The sequence below is a fragment of the Lasioglossum baleicum genome, chromosome 19, assembly GCF_051020765.1.
Source record: "Lasioglossum baleicum chromosome 19, iyLasBale1, whole genome shotgun sequence".
Classification (NCBI taxonomy): domain Eukaryota; kingdom Metazoa; phylum Arthropoda; class Insecta; order Hymenoptera; family Halictidae; genus Lasioglossum; species Lasioglossum baleicum.
The window spans coordinates 6,895,261-6,913,865 of record NC_134947.1 but is presented as its reverse complement, the minus strand read 5'-3'; the positions used below and the strand labels follow the sequence as shown (position 1 = coordinate 6,913,865).

At 35.0% G+C, this 18,605-nt stretch overlaps 1 protein-coding gene across 1 annotated transcript; it reads right to left on the bottom strand.

Moving 5' to 3' along the window:
- Positions 1–9,666: 9,666 nt before the first annotated feature.
- Positions 9,667–16,139, bottom strand: LOC143218290 (uncharacterized). The gene is made up of 4 exons (XM_076443411.1): positions 15,983–16,139; positions 14,567–14,827; positions 12,329–12,490; positions 9,667–9,972 (listed from the first exon to the last, which is right to left on the bottom strand). Exons 1-4 carry the CDS (start codon positions 16,061–16,063, stop codon positions 9,847–9,849), a joined length of 630 nt encoding a protein of 209 aa, XP_076299526.1. The 5' UTR covers positions 16,064–16,139; the 3' UTR covers positions 9,667–9,846.
- Positions 16,140–18,605: the final 2,466 nt, after the last annotated feature.

The following is an 18,605-nucleotide window of genomic DNA, read 5'->3' as shown; positions in this document are numbered from 1 at the left end:
TTGTAAAATGCAACTTTAAATATTTTCTCTACAATTCCGGCGAAATGCAATTTTTGAAAAAATTCCTTTTCACGTCCTGTAGTAATCGAAAATTGCTTTAGCTTCCCAAAAAAGTTCAAGTCGCATAGCTCAATATTGAAAAGGTTATGGTGTTTTTAAGAGTGTCCGAATATTAGTGGGAGTCACTGTAGGCTTTACGTAATTATTCACGCGTGGTCAGACTAGCCTCGTTGCTTATTGTATAATCTCTCGCTTTTCGGCGACATCGTGCCGTCCGTTTTTCAATTAGGCGCGCGACTCGTTGAATAATCTCTCGCCTACCGAAGAAAGTTAGAGTGCCTCGTGGCCATTACACGAGCCGCAGATAATGCGGCACGCAGACAGTCCCCGTTATTTACTAGCGATATTCACGCTGTCGATCGGACAGTCCATTTTCTGGGTCGATTTGATGCGACGGATTTCGGCAATCGGTTACGATCATCGGTGAACGACATTCCTTGATTGTTCATTTCTGAACACCTGCAAACTTACGATCCTTATTATTAGACTGAGGATTTGATGTATTTACAGTGCATAACAAAAGTAAGTTAATACTCATATTTTCAATAATGAAATCGTGATAACAGTAATATTTATGCACTTATAAAAATAAACAAGTTTATTACATATTTGGACCGTTTATGTTGAAAGTGGTGTAAGTTCATTTTCTCTTGTTTCGAGAAAATTAAAGGTTAGCATGTTAGTCAATTTAAAAATATGTAATTTGATCATATACATCATCATTTGATCATTTTTTTCAGGCTAACTAAAATAATATATATTTACGGGCTGCAAATAGACTTATACCACTTTCTCTTGTTTCGAGAAAATTAAAGGTTAACATATAATATGTTAATTAAAAAATTTATGCAAATAATATGAAGTCTGGCAATGTTTCTACTGTTATCAATATGTATGTTTCTACATATCAATATGTAATTTGGTTATATAAATTTTTACTACACTGATGTATACTTACGGGCTGCAAATAGACTTGCATCACTTTCAAAATTAGACATCGCTTAATTTTGTATATTTGTTGCATATATTTTCCTTTATTTTGTTCTGCAGAATCTAAGTTCTCTATTATTCTTTCTCTCTTTTTACTATTCATTAATTTGTTGTTCATAGCGGAATTATCTTCATCCTCTGAATCGGAGATTATTCTTCTGTCTAAATTCATGGGCTTTATTTCTGTGTGAATTTATTTAAAATTAAATAAAATAAATATTTTCAATTGTCATAAAATAATATTGATTTACCATTTGTTCTTACCTATATCACTATCTGATGTTAATATGAAGTTATCCATTTTAGGAAAAAATAGAATAATTAACCTAAACTAGTAACTCTTGACACGTAATATGACACGTAATATAAAACGAATGTAGAATAACAGGCTACTGATCTGACCGGCAACCATCTGCTACGCCACCTACCTCTGTCAATTGGACTTACACCACTTTCATAATCGATAATTATGCAATTTCATTTACCGACTAATTTTAAATTGTACAAAACATGGGAATTTTTTAAGAAATTAAACACGGACTAGTTATACATTAAATTAGGCATGAATTAATGGTAATGTTGAAAACAAAATTTATTTATGAAGATTTATCAAGATATTGATCTTTCTATACTAAATGTACAAAATTTGGTGTGCCAGAAGTAAGTTAAAGTATCGTTTAATAACACTGTCCAGCACCAAATTTGTTTCACAATTACATTGTGACGGTGGTACTTATAGAGTTTTATGCTCTGATTCCGAATCTGCCCTTAATTTTTCTCCCAGACGAACAGTTCTTGAGAAACAAGACTTCGAGAAAAAAATATATTTTTCATCAATTGTTTAATTAATTGATTGTTGTATCGATTCGTCAGTGAAAAAGTTGAAGATTGGAATTAAAAAAGGCTTAGAAAAGTGATCGTTTTTAAAACTAAACCTACCATTACCGGTCAAATGACCGATCTTACTTTTTTCAATTTTGCAATTATTGAAATTATCACGTTGCTTGCATGGAAATTGCATTGGAAACTATCCGAGCACATATTGCAATAAAAACTGCACGAAATCTAAATAAATAAAGCCTTGATCAATTTCGTCAGCTACAAACATTTTAATCGCGTTCAGTGCTCGATAGTTTTAGTGTTAACAGCGTCCGAATATAATTGAGAGTCACTGCAATTGTCCTTTTAAAAATGTCCGAATATTACTGTGATTCATTGCGTATATCAAGTATACGCGCATCTCAGCTTTCCTTTTTTAATTACATTTCATCACCTAATCCATCGTTGAGGTAACGTCCACAAATTCTGACACGCCCTGTACAATTCAATGATTCCCATCACATCCTCTCATTCACAGCGCGAGATAATTACAATAAACAATCAACCCCATCTTCGGGCGAGCTCGGGCGCCACGCAACTCGTGCTTTACTATCCATCTCCATTCACTCTCGACTTGGCGTGCACAACCGATTATTAATTTCTCGAAAGTGCTATGCAACGACCGTCATTATCCGCCGCCGCATTCCAATCATCTTACAGGATCAGCTAATTAACATGATCCTTAATTGCTGACCTTGCCACAACTGGCAACACGTCTCCGCCGTGCCGAAACACCAAAACCGGATGCAGCGGCGAAACGACATATATTCGGAACCGAATTGATTTTAGGGATCGATTTAACAGGTCTACCTAGAAACTATAAAATCTCAGAGTTCCGGATTTTGCTCTTTTTTTTCGCAAAAACAGACTAGTGTCTAGAAAGCGTTCCTTGGAATTCCAACAAAAAGACGAGCTCTTCTGGAAACTATTTTCGAAACACGAGGCCACGATGTCTCGAAACTTACTGGATCGATTTATTGAAAAATTTATTTATTTATAGTTCATTTTAATAAGGTCGCATTAATGGCGAGGTCATTAGTGACCACATGGTTTACAATCGAATATATCACACCTTACTTGTGAGGAAGGGGACAATAAAAACAAATTTACTATTCCAAAATTTTCTCGGTTCACTTTGCAGGTAAAAACACGGGCACCGATCAGAGAGTTGTAAAAATGTTTTCATCATTTTCATTGTCGTCTACGAAAGCCGGGGTCGTGTGGACCACTTTTGAACAAGTTTTATGCCGCGTGGAAACAACGACGCTAATTAGTAAAACGCGAACAGAAAATTCTAGAATTAAAAATTCTATTTTGTACTGAATTTCTATCCCAGAAATTGAGCACAATTGCAGAAGGATTATAATTAAGTAGACTGCGGATCTTTATGCATTTATGGCTTATAAACATTTTCAGAAAATATTCGAGTACTAGCTTTTGCCCGCGGCTTCGCTCGCACAGAAAACCGTTTAATGCCCTCGGAAATTGATATTGTTTCTCCATATAAAACCTTTTAACCCCCATTCACCCCTATAGAGTTTTAATGTTATGTCATGCCGCAATCTTAGATTTCAAAATCCCTTTTCACCCCCTTAGGGGATCAATTTTTTAAAATGCCGAAATAGGTGTTTGATTAATTATATCAAAGAGCATTAAGACCAAGTATGAAGTAAATCCGACCACGAACAAAATATTCTTCATACAAACGTTGCAACCCCTTTTCACCCCCTTGGGGGTCCAATTTTTTAAAATGCCGATACAGGTGTTTGATTAATTATATCAAAGAGCATTAAGACCAAGTATGAAGTAAATCCGACCACGAACAAAATATTCCTCATACAAACGTTGCAACCCCTTTTCACCAACTTAGGGGTTCAATTTTTTAAAATGCCGAAATAGGTGTTTGATTAATTATATCAAAGAGCATTAAGACCAAGTATGAAGTAAATCCGACCACGAACAAAATATTCCTCATACAAACGTTGCAACCCCTTTTCACCCCCTCGGGGGTCCAATTTTTTAAAATGCCGATACAGGTGTTTGATTAATTATATCAAAGAGCATTAAGACCAAGTATGAAGTAAATCCGACCACGAACAAAATATTCCTCATACAAACGTTGCAACCCCTTTTCACCCCCTTGGGGGTCCAATTTTTTAAAATGCCGATACAGGTGTTTGATTAATTATATCAAAGAGCATTAAGACCAAGTATGAAGTAAATCCGACCACGAACAAAATATTCCTCATACAAACGTTGCAACCCCTTTTCACCAACTTAGGGGTTCAATTTTTTAAAATGCCGAAATAGGTGTTTGATTAATTATATCAAAGAGCATTAAGACCAAGTATGAAGTAAATCCGACCACGAACAAAATATTCCTCATACAAACGTTGCAACCCCTTTTCACCCCCTCGGGGGTCCAATTTTTTAAAATGCCGATACAGGTGTTTGATTAATTATATCAAAGAGCATTAAGACCAAGTATGAAGTAAATCCGACCACGAACAAAATATTCCTCATACAAACGTTGCAACCCCTTTTCACCCCCTTGGGGATTGAATTTCGAAATATCCTTTCTTATCCCTTGTATAGATCATAAGGGAAACCTCTGTGCAAAATTTCAGCTTTCTAAGTCCAAGGGTTTAGCCTGGGCGTTGATAGGTGAGTCAGGACTTCGCTTTTATATATATTGTAGATTAAATTCAATAGGATCTAGTACGATTTTTATTTATCTTGGATCTACAAATGCTACATATTACCAATGCAAATAGAATTATATTTGGAACCACTTTCTTCAAATTTGTCGTAGAAAATAAAAAATTAGTAGCAGACAGTAAAAAATAAAAAGGATATACATAAAAAAGACTTTTTAAAAACCACGCTTATATTTAAATGTACTAAAAAGGAGAAAATACTTCTTTTTAGGCATTAGTGACTATAAATAAAAGCATGGAGCGCCCACGAAGATTACGTCAATATAGTTTAGCGCTCCACGCTTTTATTTATAGTGACTAAAATGTCTAGAAAAATTATTTTCTCCTTTTTAGTGCATTTTAACACTTTACCTACCGGAAGCCTATTAATAGGATTTTCAATAATTGTTATCACAGGTTCCTCGAGGTCGAAAAAACTCAGATTCGACTCCCCAGAGTACCCCTAAATGACGTGACAAAATTTCATTAAGTTACATTGTGTGGCTCAAAATATCATTTTGAGAAACATTTCCTAATTTCGAACGCCCGTCTCTCGGTACCTATTGGGTCAAAAAATACGTTGGAGCAGTGAAATTTGAAGGAAATTTAATGCTCTTTTCAAAAATGAAAAGGAAAAGATCATAGGAGCCATAGTTCTTGAGTTATAGACGAAATACCAAAAACAGGTAAGAAAAATCGTGGTTTTTTCCCCCTCCCCACGTTAGCACAGGGTCCTCGAGGTCGAAAACTCAGATTCGACTCCCCAGAGTACTAGGGATGCCGATTATTTTCAAAAAGATCGATTTTTCTGAATCGATTATAATCGAAGCTTAAGAATCGATCCACTAAAAAATCGTTTCCAAATAATCGATGTTTTGAATAATCGATTTTTTTTTTAGAAATGCCTGAAAATGATAAAAAAACGAAGATCAAAATTTTGTTGGACATTTTTATTAAAGAAATAAAGTAATAATAATTATTATACTGCGGATCTTTATGCATTTATAGCAAAATTGAGTATATGAAAATCGAAGAAGTTGAAAAATTTTTAAAATTGAAGATATCAATATATAATTTCTCCTCTATGCATATATTAAGATCATTACGGGAAGAGGTAACATTCAATTTAGTTTCTATTTCTTGCAATCGGTGTAGAAAATTTTTATTTTGTATAAAGATTCAGTCTAATAACCAATCTTCGAAGGGCAATGATACATATATACATATATATGTCGTTGCGCGTCAACCAATGGTCGCGTGGTCGGCCGAGTACGAGTAGAGAATTAACCAATGAACGAGTTTCGTTAGAATCATTATGTGCAATAGAATTGTCGTGTTTTAGGAAGGAACACTTATATAGTTACTTTTGATGCTCTTATTCTCTTTATACAGTCTCCGCATAAACATACTCCACGGTCTCCACGTACAGTCATACAATTTGCCATAAAAATCGATTATTTTTACAATTTTAGAATCGATTATTTGTAAAAATCGGATATTGAAGAATCGATTCTAAAAATCGATTTATTTTGTGAAAATGATCGATTTTTTAAATAATCGATTAATAATCGGCATCCCTACAGAGTACCCCCAAATGACGTGACAAAATTTCATTAAGTTCGGAATACTTTCCAGGTAAAAGTACCTGGCGACTGGACTACGTGTCTCGTGCAAAATATTGTCCCGATCAGGTGGACTCGGGAACCTGCGGTAGTAATTATGTGCGAACGAAACGTTTCGACACATCCTCGCCGCGCGACAAGCTATTACAATATTTTTACGGGCCGCTATCTGATCCCTCATTGTATAGCGTAGAAACTACCCACGAGGTTCGCGATTTGCGTCCCGCGGAACCTTGACTGCGATTTCGCGCGATCCGAGGAGCAACCCGACGTGCCGAGAGCTCCTCAGGATCTCACGGAGTAGCGAGAATGCGGGTCACGCCGTGAACTTTCCTTCGAGTTTCCCCACTTCCCTTTATCTATATATAGACGAAGGCTTTTTATCACGGCTAGACAAAGGGCTCGCGGTTGGATTTTCCTGGAAAGCCGGCGAAACGAATTCCTGGCCGGTTATGGCGTGCTTCTCAGTCGATTGTTCCAGCCGGATTCGGGTTTCGGTGACGGAAACGTATTGCCGCAACCCGCACGCGAGCAATGCCGTTCGAAAATTTGAACCCGATCTCGTCCTAAACTCACATCCGTTAGGTTCTACAGGGTGACAAGAAATAACGGAGTTAATCATTTCTTATTATAATTCTGTAAAAATGACGAATTTTGAAATACCAAATAATAACAACCATAACGTGGACCTTTAGTATTCATATATTTAAGAAGTTTCGAAATGGCCACCATTTGCGCCGATACAGAGGCTCAAACGTGTCTTGAAATTTTCGGCAATGGGCCGCAGCTCTTCTGGCGTCATTCGGTCCCACTCCTGGTACAGAGATTTTTTCAATGACTCCAAATTTTCCACTGCACTTTTTCAATTTCCGCTTCCATTTTTCAGTTTTCAACATCAATTTCTCAATTTCAACTTTAATTCCAACATCAATTTTTCCATTTCAACTTTAATTTTTTCAAGTTCAACTTCAGTTTTCCAATTTCAACCTCAATTTTTCGATTTTCTCTTCAATTTGAATTTCAACTTTAATTTTTCAATTTCAACTTCAACTTTTCATTGTCAATATCAATTTTTCAATTTCAACTTCAACTTTTCATTGTCAATATCAATTTTTCAATTTCAACTTCACTTTCAACTTCAATTTTTCATTGCCAATATCAATTTTTCAATTTCAATATCAATTTTTCAATTTCAACATCAATTTTTCAATTTCAACTTCACTTTTTCAGTTTTCAACATCAATTTCTCAATTTCAACTTTAATTCCAACATCAATTTTTCAATTTCAACTTTAATTTTTTCAATTTCAACATCAATTTTTCAATTTCAACTTCACTTTCAACTTCAATTTTTCATTGTCAATATCAATTTTTAATTTCAACATCAATTTTTCAATTTCAACTTCACTTTTTCAGTTTTCAACATCAATTTCTCAATTTCAACTTTAATTCCAACATCAATTTTTCAATTTCAACTTTAATTTTTTCAATTTCAACATCAATTTTTCAAATTCCACTTCACTTTTTCAATTTCCGCTTCCATTTTTCAGCTTTCAACATCAATTTCTTAATTTCTACTTCAATTCCAACATCACTATTTCCATTTCAACTTTAATTTTTCAATTTCGACTTTAATTTTTCAATTTCAACTTCAATTTTTCATTGTCAATATCAATTTTTCAATTTCGACACCAATTTTTCAAATTCCACTTCACTTTTTCAGTTTTCAACATCAATTTCACAATTTCAACTTTAATTCCAACATCAATTTTTCCATTTTAACTTTAGTTTTGTCAAGTTCAACTTCAATTTTCCAATTTCAACTTCATTCTTGACACAAACTTTAGGATTTTTAGGCAAATCTTGTTTATTCATTGACATTTATGACTAACTAACTCTTCTTGCAGTACAATTTTTTAATTAAAACCAATTCTTATTATAAATGTAAGTAATTGAAGTATAAAATCTAATTATATTTGGTACTTTTCTAAAACACTGTGTCTGCAATTACGAAGGTCTTTGTATATTAAACATAGCTTACAATAATTTAATCTCAAAAATGTGTAGATATTTTCTATTTTAATTTACGCATGGCATTTAACAACAATAAATTCATATTCGAACGATTAAATTATTCGAACGAGAAAGATTGTTATGGTGTAATTAGTGTGTCACGTCCGGTGGTTTAACCATCGATAATAATTAATCACAATCATGTACAATATATTATTTCTGAATTTCTTTTTATACACATACTTACTTTAATAATGTTATATGTAAAATTAAATATTAAATATTATTGTTGACAACTAATATTGAACTGTCGTATATGTATTATATTATATCATATTGCGAGCGGTAGAGTCAATAGAATTAAGGAAAATCTATAAGATATATTATATTTCGCAGTTGAATCAGTTGAATGTATGGAATTGTTGTGTAACTCATATGATTTATTTTAAAACTAAACTCGACTTTAATTTGGAATATCATTGAATAAATTTAGAACACAGCGAAATATATCTTATAGATTTTCCTTAAGGGGGCCGTCTCCTAGCAGATGACGGTCGCGCGTGAACACTCACACACCGCTAGAGTACACTCACACACCGCTAGACCACGTATACGTACGCGAGAATTGCTAGGATCAGGGAAATGCGTTCTGATTTCTCGATAATGCAAAGACGGGGGTTTTTATTAGTCAAAATCGCTAGATAAAAGATCAATCTAGCGCGCTGTTTGCTTCAAAAGTCGTTCTTTTACGTTTCCGAGCAATGATTTTGCAATATTCGGCTGCATGTTGCCCGTCGGAGAGGCTAGTACGCCGGCGTGACTGCAGCGCCATCTGACGGGCAACATGCGACGGGCAACATGCAGCCGAATATTGCAAAATCATTGCTCGGAAACGTAAAAGAACGACTTTTGAAGCAAACAGCGCGCTAGATTCATCTTTTATCTAGCGATTTTGACTAATAAAACCCCCCGTCTTTGCATTATCGAGAAATCAGAACGCATTTCCCTGATCCTAGCAATTCTCGCGTACGTATACGTTGTCTAGCGGTGTGTGAGTGTATTCTGGCGGTGTGTGAGTGTTCACGCGCGACCGTCATCTGCTAGGAGACGGCCTCCTTAATTCTATTGATTCTGCCGCTCGCATTATGATATAATATACGATTAGTTGTCAACAATAATGTTTAATATTTAATTTTACATATAACATTATTAAAGTAAGTATGGGTATAAAAAGAAATTCAGAAATAATATATTATACATGATTGTGATTAATTATTATCGATGGTTAAACCAGCGGACGTGACAAGTGTGATTCGCTATTAGGGTACCTTGGAAACTGATGGTAAGTGAAATGAATTTTTTAATGGAGGGAATTACGTAGAATCTGGGTGAACAGAATAACAGACGTTTGTTTAAAAAACATTTATAAAATCAATTTATTTCATGATTCGTAGTTGCTACGGTAGCAGTAGTACGTGTTTTGGTACAGCGCTCGTCACGATGTCTTTTGCGATGCTCTAGGGCGGTTAGGTGAGGAGAGGGTGGGGGAGGGGGGCTTGGTGGTGGCATGTTGAAGGGAAAATTCATCTAGAAGTGACCATAGTGATCACCTTTAACAATAACGGGAACCGACTGTTTAACGAGGATTGGCTGAGGAACCGCGACTGGAACTGGGTGTGGAACCGCAACCGGGACGGCATGTGGGACCGCTACCTGTAAACGAAAAGAAAAAAACTGTCAGTTAATCTGCATAACATCAACTCGTTACATCAACTGGTTAACTAACTCTCCAGCAACCGCAATAAAGTAAACTTGATCAGTTAAAGAGTCGAAAGAGTTGAACAGTTGAAAAGTTGAAAAGTTGAAAGATGAAAAAGTTGACGATAGGCATCAACTTCAAATAATAACAATAAAGAATATTCTACACGTACTAATACATAGAATGAAGTTTGTTTAATCTGCATAACACAATCGTCACATCAACTCGTTAACTAACTCTCCACCAACCGCAATAAAATAAGATAAGTTGAAGAGCCGAAAAGAGTTGAAAAATAGAAAAGTTGGAAGATGGAAAAGTTGACGATAGGCATCAACTTCAAATAATAACAATAAAGAATATTCTACGCGTACTAATACACAGAATGAAGTTTGTTTAATCTGCATAACACAATCGTCACATCAACTCGTTAACTAACTCTCCACCAACCGCAATAAAATAAGATAAGTTGAAGAGCCGAAAAGAGTTGAAAAATAGAAAAGTTGGAAGATGGAAAAGTTGACGATAGGCATCAACTTCAAATAATAACAATAAAGAATATTCTACGCGTACTAATACACAGAATGAAGTTTGTTTAATCTGCATAACACAATCGTCACATCAACTCGTTAACTAACCCCCTCCAGCAACCGCAATAAAATCAACATAACAAGCTAGACAGTTGAACAGTTGAAAAGTTGAAAAGTTGAAAGATGAAAAAGTTGACGATAGGCATCAACTTCAAATAATAGCAATAAAGAATATTCTACACGTACTAACACACAGAAAAAAATTAACTTAATCTGCATAATACAATCGTTATATCAACTCGTTAACTAACCCTATAGCAACTGCAATAAAATAAACTTAAAAAGTTAACGATTTGAAAAGTTTAAAAATTGTTAAAATTGAAAAGTTTAAAAATTGGAAAATTGGTAAAATTGAGGTTGCAAAATTGGAAAAATTGAGAAGTTGCAAAATTGGAAATATTGAATAGTTGCAAAATTGGAAATATGGAATAGTTGCAAAATTGGAAATATTGAATAGTTGAGAAGTTGCAAAATTGGTAAAATTGGAAAAATTGAAAAGTTTCAAAATTGGAAAAGTTGGAAAGTTGCAAAATTGGAAATATTGAATAGTTGAGAAGTTGCAAAATTAGTAAAATTAAAAAGTTTCAAAATTGGAAAAATTGATAAGTTGAAAAGTTACAAAATTAGAAATATTGTATAGTTGAGAAGTTTCAAAATTGGAAAAATTGAAAAGTTGCAAAATTGGAAATATTGAATAGTTGCAAAATTGGAAAAGTTGAAAAGTTGAAAAGTTTCAAAATTGGAAAAATTGAATAGTTGAGAAGTTGCAAAATTGGTAAAATTGAAAAGTTTAATAATTGGAAAAATTGAAAAGTTTCAAAATTGGAAAAATTGATAAGTTGAAAAGTTACAAAATTAGAAATATTGTATAGTTGAGAAGTTTCAAAATTGGTAAAATTGGAAAGTTTCAAAATTGGAAAAATTGAAAAGTTGCAAAATTGGAAATATTGAATAGTTGAGAAGTTGCAAAATTAGTAAGATTGAAAAGTTTCAAAATTGAATGGTTGAAAAATAAAAATTGAAAAGTTGCAAAATTGGAGAAATGGAAAAGTTGAAAAATTAAAATTTTGCAAAGTAAAAACTCAAAAAATTGACGCCTGGCCTCAACTCCAAATAATATTAATAAAGTCTAGATATTCCGCGCGTACTAATACCACGAAAGAAGTTGAAAAAAAAAAAAAAAATTCCGTTATATATATAAAAAAACCTACAAAATCCGAAAACGTGAGCGATGCATCGTAAAAAGTCGATAAATAAATAAATAAATAAATAAATAAATAAATAAATAAATAAATAAATAAATAAATAAATAAATAAATAAATAAATAAATAAATAAATAAATAAATAAATAAATAAATAAATAAATAAATAAATAAATAAATAAATAAATAAATAAATAAGTTCAAGTTGTTAAATCAGATTGAGACACTATTTTTCATACTTTTTCGCCACGATCTCATTATATAGAAATTTTCTGTGATGTCGTAGATTGAAAATCGATACGATTCCCGCTTTTACGAAATTCATTGGCGTCTTGTTGACTGAGATTCTTGTTTCGATGCGATTAAGATAAACGGCGGGAACAAAAACCACGCTGCTATCGGATACGACACGAGAGAGAGAGAGAGAGAAAGGAAGCGTATCGTGATGGGGATCAGCGTGGACCACAACTAATTAACGGAATTACCAACGAAATCGAGAGTATCGATCGCTTGGACTCACCTTGACGGGGTACGGGGCGGGCACGGGCACGGGCACCTTAACTGGAACCTGAACTGGGTATGGCCTGTCGACTGGAACATGGACGGTCTGGGTCTGGATCACTGGGTACGGCTTGGGGACCTCAACCGGTACCGGGACGGGATGTGGCACAGCGACTGGCACCTGAAGCAAACAACAAACATTGATTTCCAACCCATTCTTCCATAGAAACGGTCGACCATATTTCTCTTTTCCTCGCAGCACTGCAACGGTTCAATTTCATCAGGATGTTCTTCATCTAACGTGAAATCGACAGGTAAACTTAATAATTTCCAGGATCAACCATTTCCACAGATTCGTTAATCAGAATATAGAAAACGTTCCTTTCCTAGAATATTTCCTGTACACTAGATGAAAATATTATTCACTTCACGTACGCAGCTAGCAGGATAAGCACAGATACATTGAGAGCAACAATTAAAAACCATAATATTTAAAATCTGATTTAATGTAGCTGTCACGCTGGGCGCAATTAAATTCAACAAAAATATTTTCCTAAATGCAAACAGTAAGGTGGTGCGGGGTAAGTGCGTTCTAGTTTTTGCGAAGTTGAACTTTAAACTGATGTATCTTCAGTCTGGTATGTAAGAACTTAACGTTCTTGGTATCAAACTCTTGCCACACAGTTATTACTGATGAATTAATATTATGTAGGTTACTAATTTTACTTGAAAATTATCATTCTGATAGGATATTGTACGAAGTGTCAACTAGGACGCACTTGCCCCGAAAATGGGGCAAGTCCGTCTCTGAGAGTTCAAAATGCTTTCGAACCTTGTTTCAAGTGCTACGGAGCAAGAAAAGAATGATTAAAAAGGCCTGCTATAAAATGCTTCTTATTGCATTAAATTATATCGTTTAGTTTTATAGTTATCCATTTTTAAGCAAACAAGTACTTTCATGCTGAAATATGAAAGGGGATACAGTGATATTAAAACAAAGTTTAAAAATGCTTTCGAACCTTGTTTCAAATGGTACGGAGCAAGAAAAGAATTATTATCAAGCCTGCTACAAAATGCTTTTTATATAGTTACCCATAATACAGTACGGACTTACCCCACATTGATAGTACGCACTTGCCCCGTGTAGTAACATGTACGGGGCAAGATCATCTTAGTGTTTTTCTCAATGAATTTTTAAAAAAGTACAATAAAAACGGTTTATTTAATGTAAACCTACATCAATATTTATTGTACTTCCCTAAAATAACAACACAGAATATATTAATAACTTCTAAACTATTACACGTTCAGGGTAATCTCAAAGTTGTACGCGTATCTCGCACGTGACTGTTTGGCATTGGTTGATTTGAGCGAGGGAAACTTATACTGCATTAATAAATACAAGCCAGAGAAATTTCGTTCATATTATAATAAAAATAATCAATTAACGGACTTGCCCCGTAGACGGACTTACCCCACTCTATCGTAACAAATTCATAGCTAGCAGGATGAGCACAGATGCGTTGAATAGAAAATTAATGGTACAAGAATTATAGGAAAATATTAAAAATTTGATTTAGTCTGAACAATAAAATAATATCAACGCAGCTAGGTGCAATTGAATTCAACAGTTACATCAAAATAAATGAAATTTGATTGATGCAGGTGTTTCCTTAAAAAGTTGACAGTCTAATAATGGTACGAGAATTGTGCCAAAATATTTAGAGTCTTGTTTAATCTAGACAATAAGAATAACCAAGCAGCTATCACGCTAGGTGCAGATAATTTCAACAATTCTTTTTAAATGCAAGCACCTCGTCACAATAAATAAAATTTGATTGATGCAGGTGTTTCCTTAAAAAGTTGACAGTCTAATAATGGTACGAGAATTGTATCAAAATATTTAGAATCTTTAGAAAGCTACATCGAAACAGGTAAAATTTGATTGATGCAATAGTGCAATAACAAATTCTTAGCTATAATTGAATGGAAATGATCGAGCAAGGTGCGGGCTTGTTTATCAAGTATAAATGATTGAGAATCGACGACGTTGAGCACGCAATCGATTGATTCCGACCTCGAACTCGTTGCTCAAGATTCAAGTTTCGATCGAACGCGAACCGATCAACATTTACAGAATTTCTGGAAACGTCGCGGATTGTTGACAGGAGTGGGGGTAAAGGAGTTCACAGTTAGTAGAGCATGTCGAGTTTTGTAAGAGTACGCTCGAGGTAATTTTCATATACGTTTTCCTCACCCTAACAGCGACTGGTCGGTCGACAGCGACTGGGTACGGTTTCGGGACAGCGACTGGAACAGCGACAGCTTTTTCTTGAATGATGACTTTGCCGTGTCCCAAATCACCACCTAAGCCGAGTCCTTCACCACCGAGTCCTAAACCACCGAGACCCAGACCACCGGACCAGCCAAGTCCTCCGCCAATGCCGAGATCGAGAAGACCACGCTTCTTCACCGCTTTTTCTTCGGCCAGCACCACGGCGATCATCATTATGCATAACTTTAAATCAGAAGCAATTAATTAATACCTGAACGAATTTATGACGAATGCATTTTCTCTAATCTTTACAGTTTTCTAGATTTACTGCCGGGGAATCTTCTTCCAGTCTTTGCTCAACAACGTGGGGAGCAAGTCGCGACAATTATATGATGCTTGTGAGTATACATCTTCATTCTGACTATTCGATATGTTAATCCTCCACAACCCATATTTGATCGTGTCTGAACAAAGAGTCGCAAGTTGACGAGGGTTAAAAAAATATATGCAACATGATTGAAGTTGAAATCGCTATAAAATTGCAATAAATAGACTCTTCAGTTAATCGATTCCAGATTTTGTTAATCCTCCACAACCCACATTTGATCGTGTCTGAACAAAGAGTCGCAAGTTGACGTGTGTTAAAAAAATATATGCATCATGATTGAAGTTGAAATCGCTATAAAATTGCAATAAATAGACTCTTCAGTTAATCGATTCCAGATTTTGTTAATCCTCCACAACCCACATTTAATCGTGTCTGAACAAAGAGTCGTAAGTTGACGTGTGTTAAAAAAATATATGCATCATGATTGAAGTTAAAATCGCTATAAAATTGCAATAAATAGACTCTTCAGTTAACCGATTCGAGATTTACAACCCGAATTTGATCAATTTTAAAGAGAGACTCAACAGACAAAAAATCGACACAATGATTGAAATTCAAGAAACCGCAAAAATATAAAATCGCGATAAATAAATTGATTACTTAATCGATTCGAGGTTATGTTAGACCAAACCGGAATGTGATCAAGCCCGAACGAATAGTGAGAATGAAAAAGTGAAGAAAACATAAAATAAAAACTCAAGAAAATATAAAATCGCAATAAGAGTAAATTCTCTCCAGTTAGCAACCGATTACGAAAAAAAAAAATATATAAAATCAGCCTGGATAAAGTAAAACGGCGAGCGTTACACAGTGGAGGGTAAACGTTTCTCGGTAAAAAAGTAAGAGATTGTCCATCGGACGTCACTTGATCGTTCACAGAGAGTATCGCGGTGGGTTACGGGACATCCGGGACGTCCGGGGATCACTGGATCGTTCGTTAGAGCACACGGATAACGTGAGAACGCGTTCGCGACGGCGACTACTCGGATGATGGCTTAAGTTAAACGTACCAGGGCCCTCATCTTGACCGTCGGGGCTAATACTTTGGCAAGCGTGCGTTGACTTGGTAAATTAAATTGGTTCTGTCGCATTGGAGGAAAACCACCCTTTATATAGAGAGTTCACTTTCATTTCGCGCGTGCACCCCGCCAACGGGAAGCCAATGGCCGTTCGGTGTTCTATCGCCACACCTACCGTACACTATTTACCCGAGCCACATACCACGTATACCGTTACACATTATAATACATAACGTTGCACATGAGGTTGTATAACACTCTAAACGTGCGCCGGCCGGCTGCTGGGGCTGGTAAATAGAGCGCCGGCCACTCTATGCAGAGATATGCAGACACGATATACGTATGTACGTGTTTCGTGAATGTGCGCGTTTCTGTGCACGCGTTTCGTCGGGCCACCGTGGCACTTCGAGCACACAGCCACCGCGACTTTAACGAGGATCGATCGCGGCATTTCGAGAGGAGCAACGCGATCGTGAGACCTCCATAGACACGCGGCATAGCCCGGCTCCTCTCGCGCCATAGATCGCGCGGATCACACCATGGGAATCGATCAGTATTCCGCAACGATTCGCGATCGAACCGTTCCGCCATTTCATAAGTCCTCGCAGATCCTTCTCTCGTCGCACAGTGCGGTCTTTCACCCGAAAAATTCGGGGGAGAAACGCGATTTCAAAGTTTTTCCGCGAGTCGCATCATATTTTTGCTGTCCGACGTGGTGCATGGTCCGAGGAATGAGGCTTCAGTTCGTTTTTTATTCACGGTTATCGAAGGTCAACGGATTTTATAGCACGCTGCGTTCATTAGCGATTTTCAAGTGTTTCAAGGAGATTGTGTAAATTCTTGCGCTGCAGAATACTCTTCGAGTGGGTGTACTTCCGCAGTTTCGCACTGATTTCGCTTCGTTATCATCTGAATTAGTATCGTTATTAGACTTTCTAGCTTAATTGCAACAAACTGGAGTGACAGAGAAATTTATTCTCTTGCTGGATATGTTTAACACTAAACCAGCCGACCATTAAAAGTGACTAATGTGTATGGTATTATAAAAATTGCAAGATTACATTTATTTATATTTTGTGCGATCTTCACTGCGTATGTATAATATAGACTGGAGCCAGGAAATGTATTCAATCAATTCCCATGGAAACACCCTTTACAATCTCAATAATTGTCAAATAAACAATCTAAAATGGGTCATTTCACCCCTCGTGGTAGGTTTAGCGTTAACATAAATGATATATTAATATAATATAATATAATAGGCTGAAAACAATAATAATATTCAAATAAAGATAAAAATAAAAATACAAATAACAAAATAAAAATAATAAAAATAATAATTTAACAGTATTTTTTAATTTTTCTAATGTTTTCACTGATTGAAATTACACCTACTCATTCTTGCCACGAATGCATCAAATCAACTGTCTAGTAATCATTCTGTAAGTTTTCTTACGATTGTAAAACTTGATTGACAATTTTGTGATACTATTTGTTATACTATTGAGTATGTAGTACTTTTCGAACCAGTTTTCAGTGAGAATCTTAAGAACCGTTCTGTCAGTGTACTTCGTTTAAAAATGTATACGTAGCCGACAGTGGCAACGCGATTGACAAAGTGGTTTTCAAGTAGTATCTCAACCAGAAATGGAGAATATGTTTTCCCATAGCCAGTGTTCTCAAACTGATCAGTAGTTTTAGATGTTTATGCACTTTTCAATTTTTGTAGAAAATTTTTGAGAAAGTGGAGTCACATAAAATCCCCTTTCCAATTGCGATATAATCTTAGTAGATTAAAAATATATAACAATCATACTAAATTCTATCGAACTTCATAGTTTAATATTTTTTTCAATATTGTCGTAAGCCATGAATGTATAAAGATCTACTGATTAGTAGGTAAAAATGTTCTGCGTCGATTAAGAGGACCAGGAATCGAATAAAAGATAATTTCATCCCTTAGTCATTTCGATGCACTGAAAACAATATAACAATATTTTTAAATTGTTCTTAGATTCTGTTTTATATTTCATTCGACTACTGATTAATAGATCAAAATGTTTTGCGTTGATTATGAGGAACAAGAATCAATTAATAAAATAAAAAATAATTTTATCCCGTAATTTTGATGCACTTGCTAGATTGTTCTAATAATTTATTGTTTAAAATTTCACTCGGTTCATTTCATCATAAATGCATAAAAATCCGCAGTCTATTAATTAGTGAGTAAACATGCATCGATTAGGAGAACCAGGAATCGAATAAAAGATAGTTTCATCCCTCAATCATTTTGTTGCGCTGAAAACAATATACTGAAATTGTTAAATTGTTCTAATGTTTTACTCTTTTATATTTCACTCGACTAATTTCATCATAAATGCATAAAAATCCCCAACCTGATTAGTAGATCAAAATGTTCTGCTTCGATTGTGAGAAACAAAAATCAAAACAAAAGATAATTTCATCCCGTAATAATTTTGGTGCATTGAAAACAACGTACCAATATCGTTAGATTGTTCTAATAATTTACTGTTTTATACATCACTAATTCGTTCATAAATGCATAAACATCTGTGTTTCCCCTTGAACTACGTTCACAGATTTACGAACGAGC

Coding starts and splice junctions, on each gene's coding strand:
- LOC143218290 (XM_076443411.1), bottom strand. CDS start 16,063: ATGCGACAGAACCAATTTAATTTACCAAGTCAACGCACGCTTGCCAAA. Junction 14,828..15,982: donor CGGTCAAGATGAGGGCCCTG/GTACGTTTAACT, acceptor TCTGATTTAAAG/TTATGCATAATGATGATCGC. Junction 9,973..12,328: donor CCGCCCCGTACCCCGTCAAG/GTGAGTCCAAGC, acceptor TTTCGTTTACAG/GTAGCGGTCCCACATGCCGT.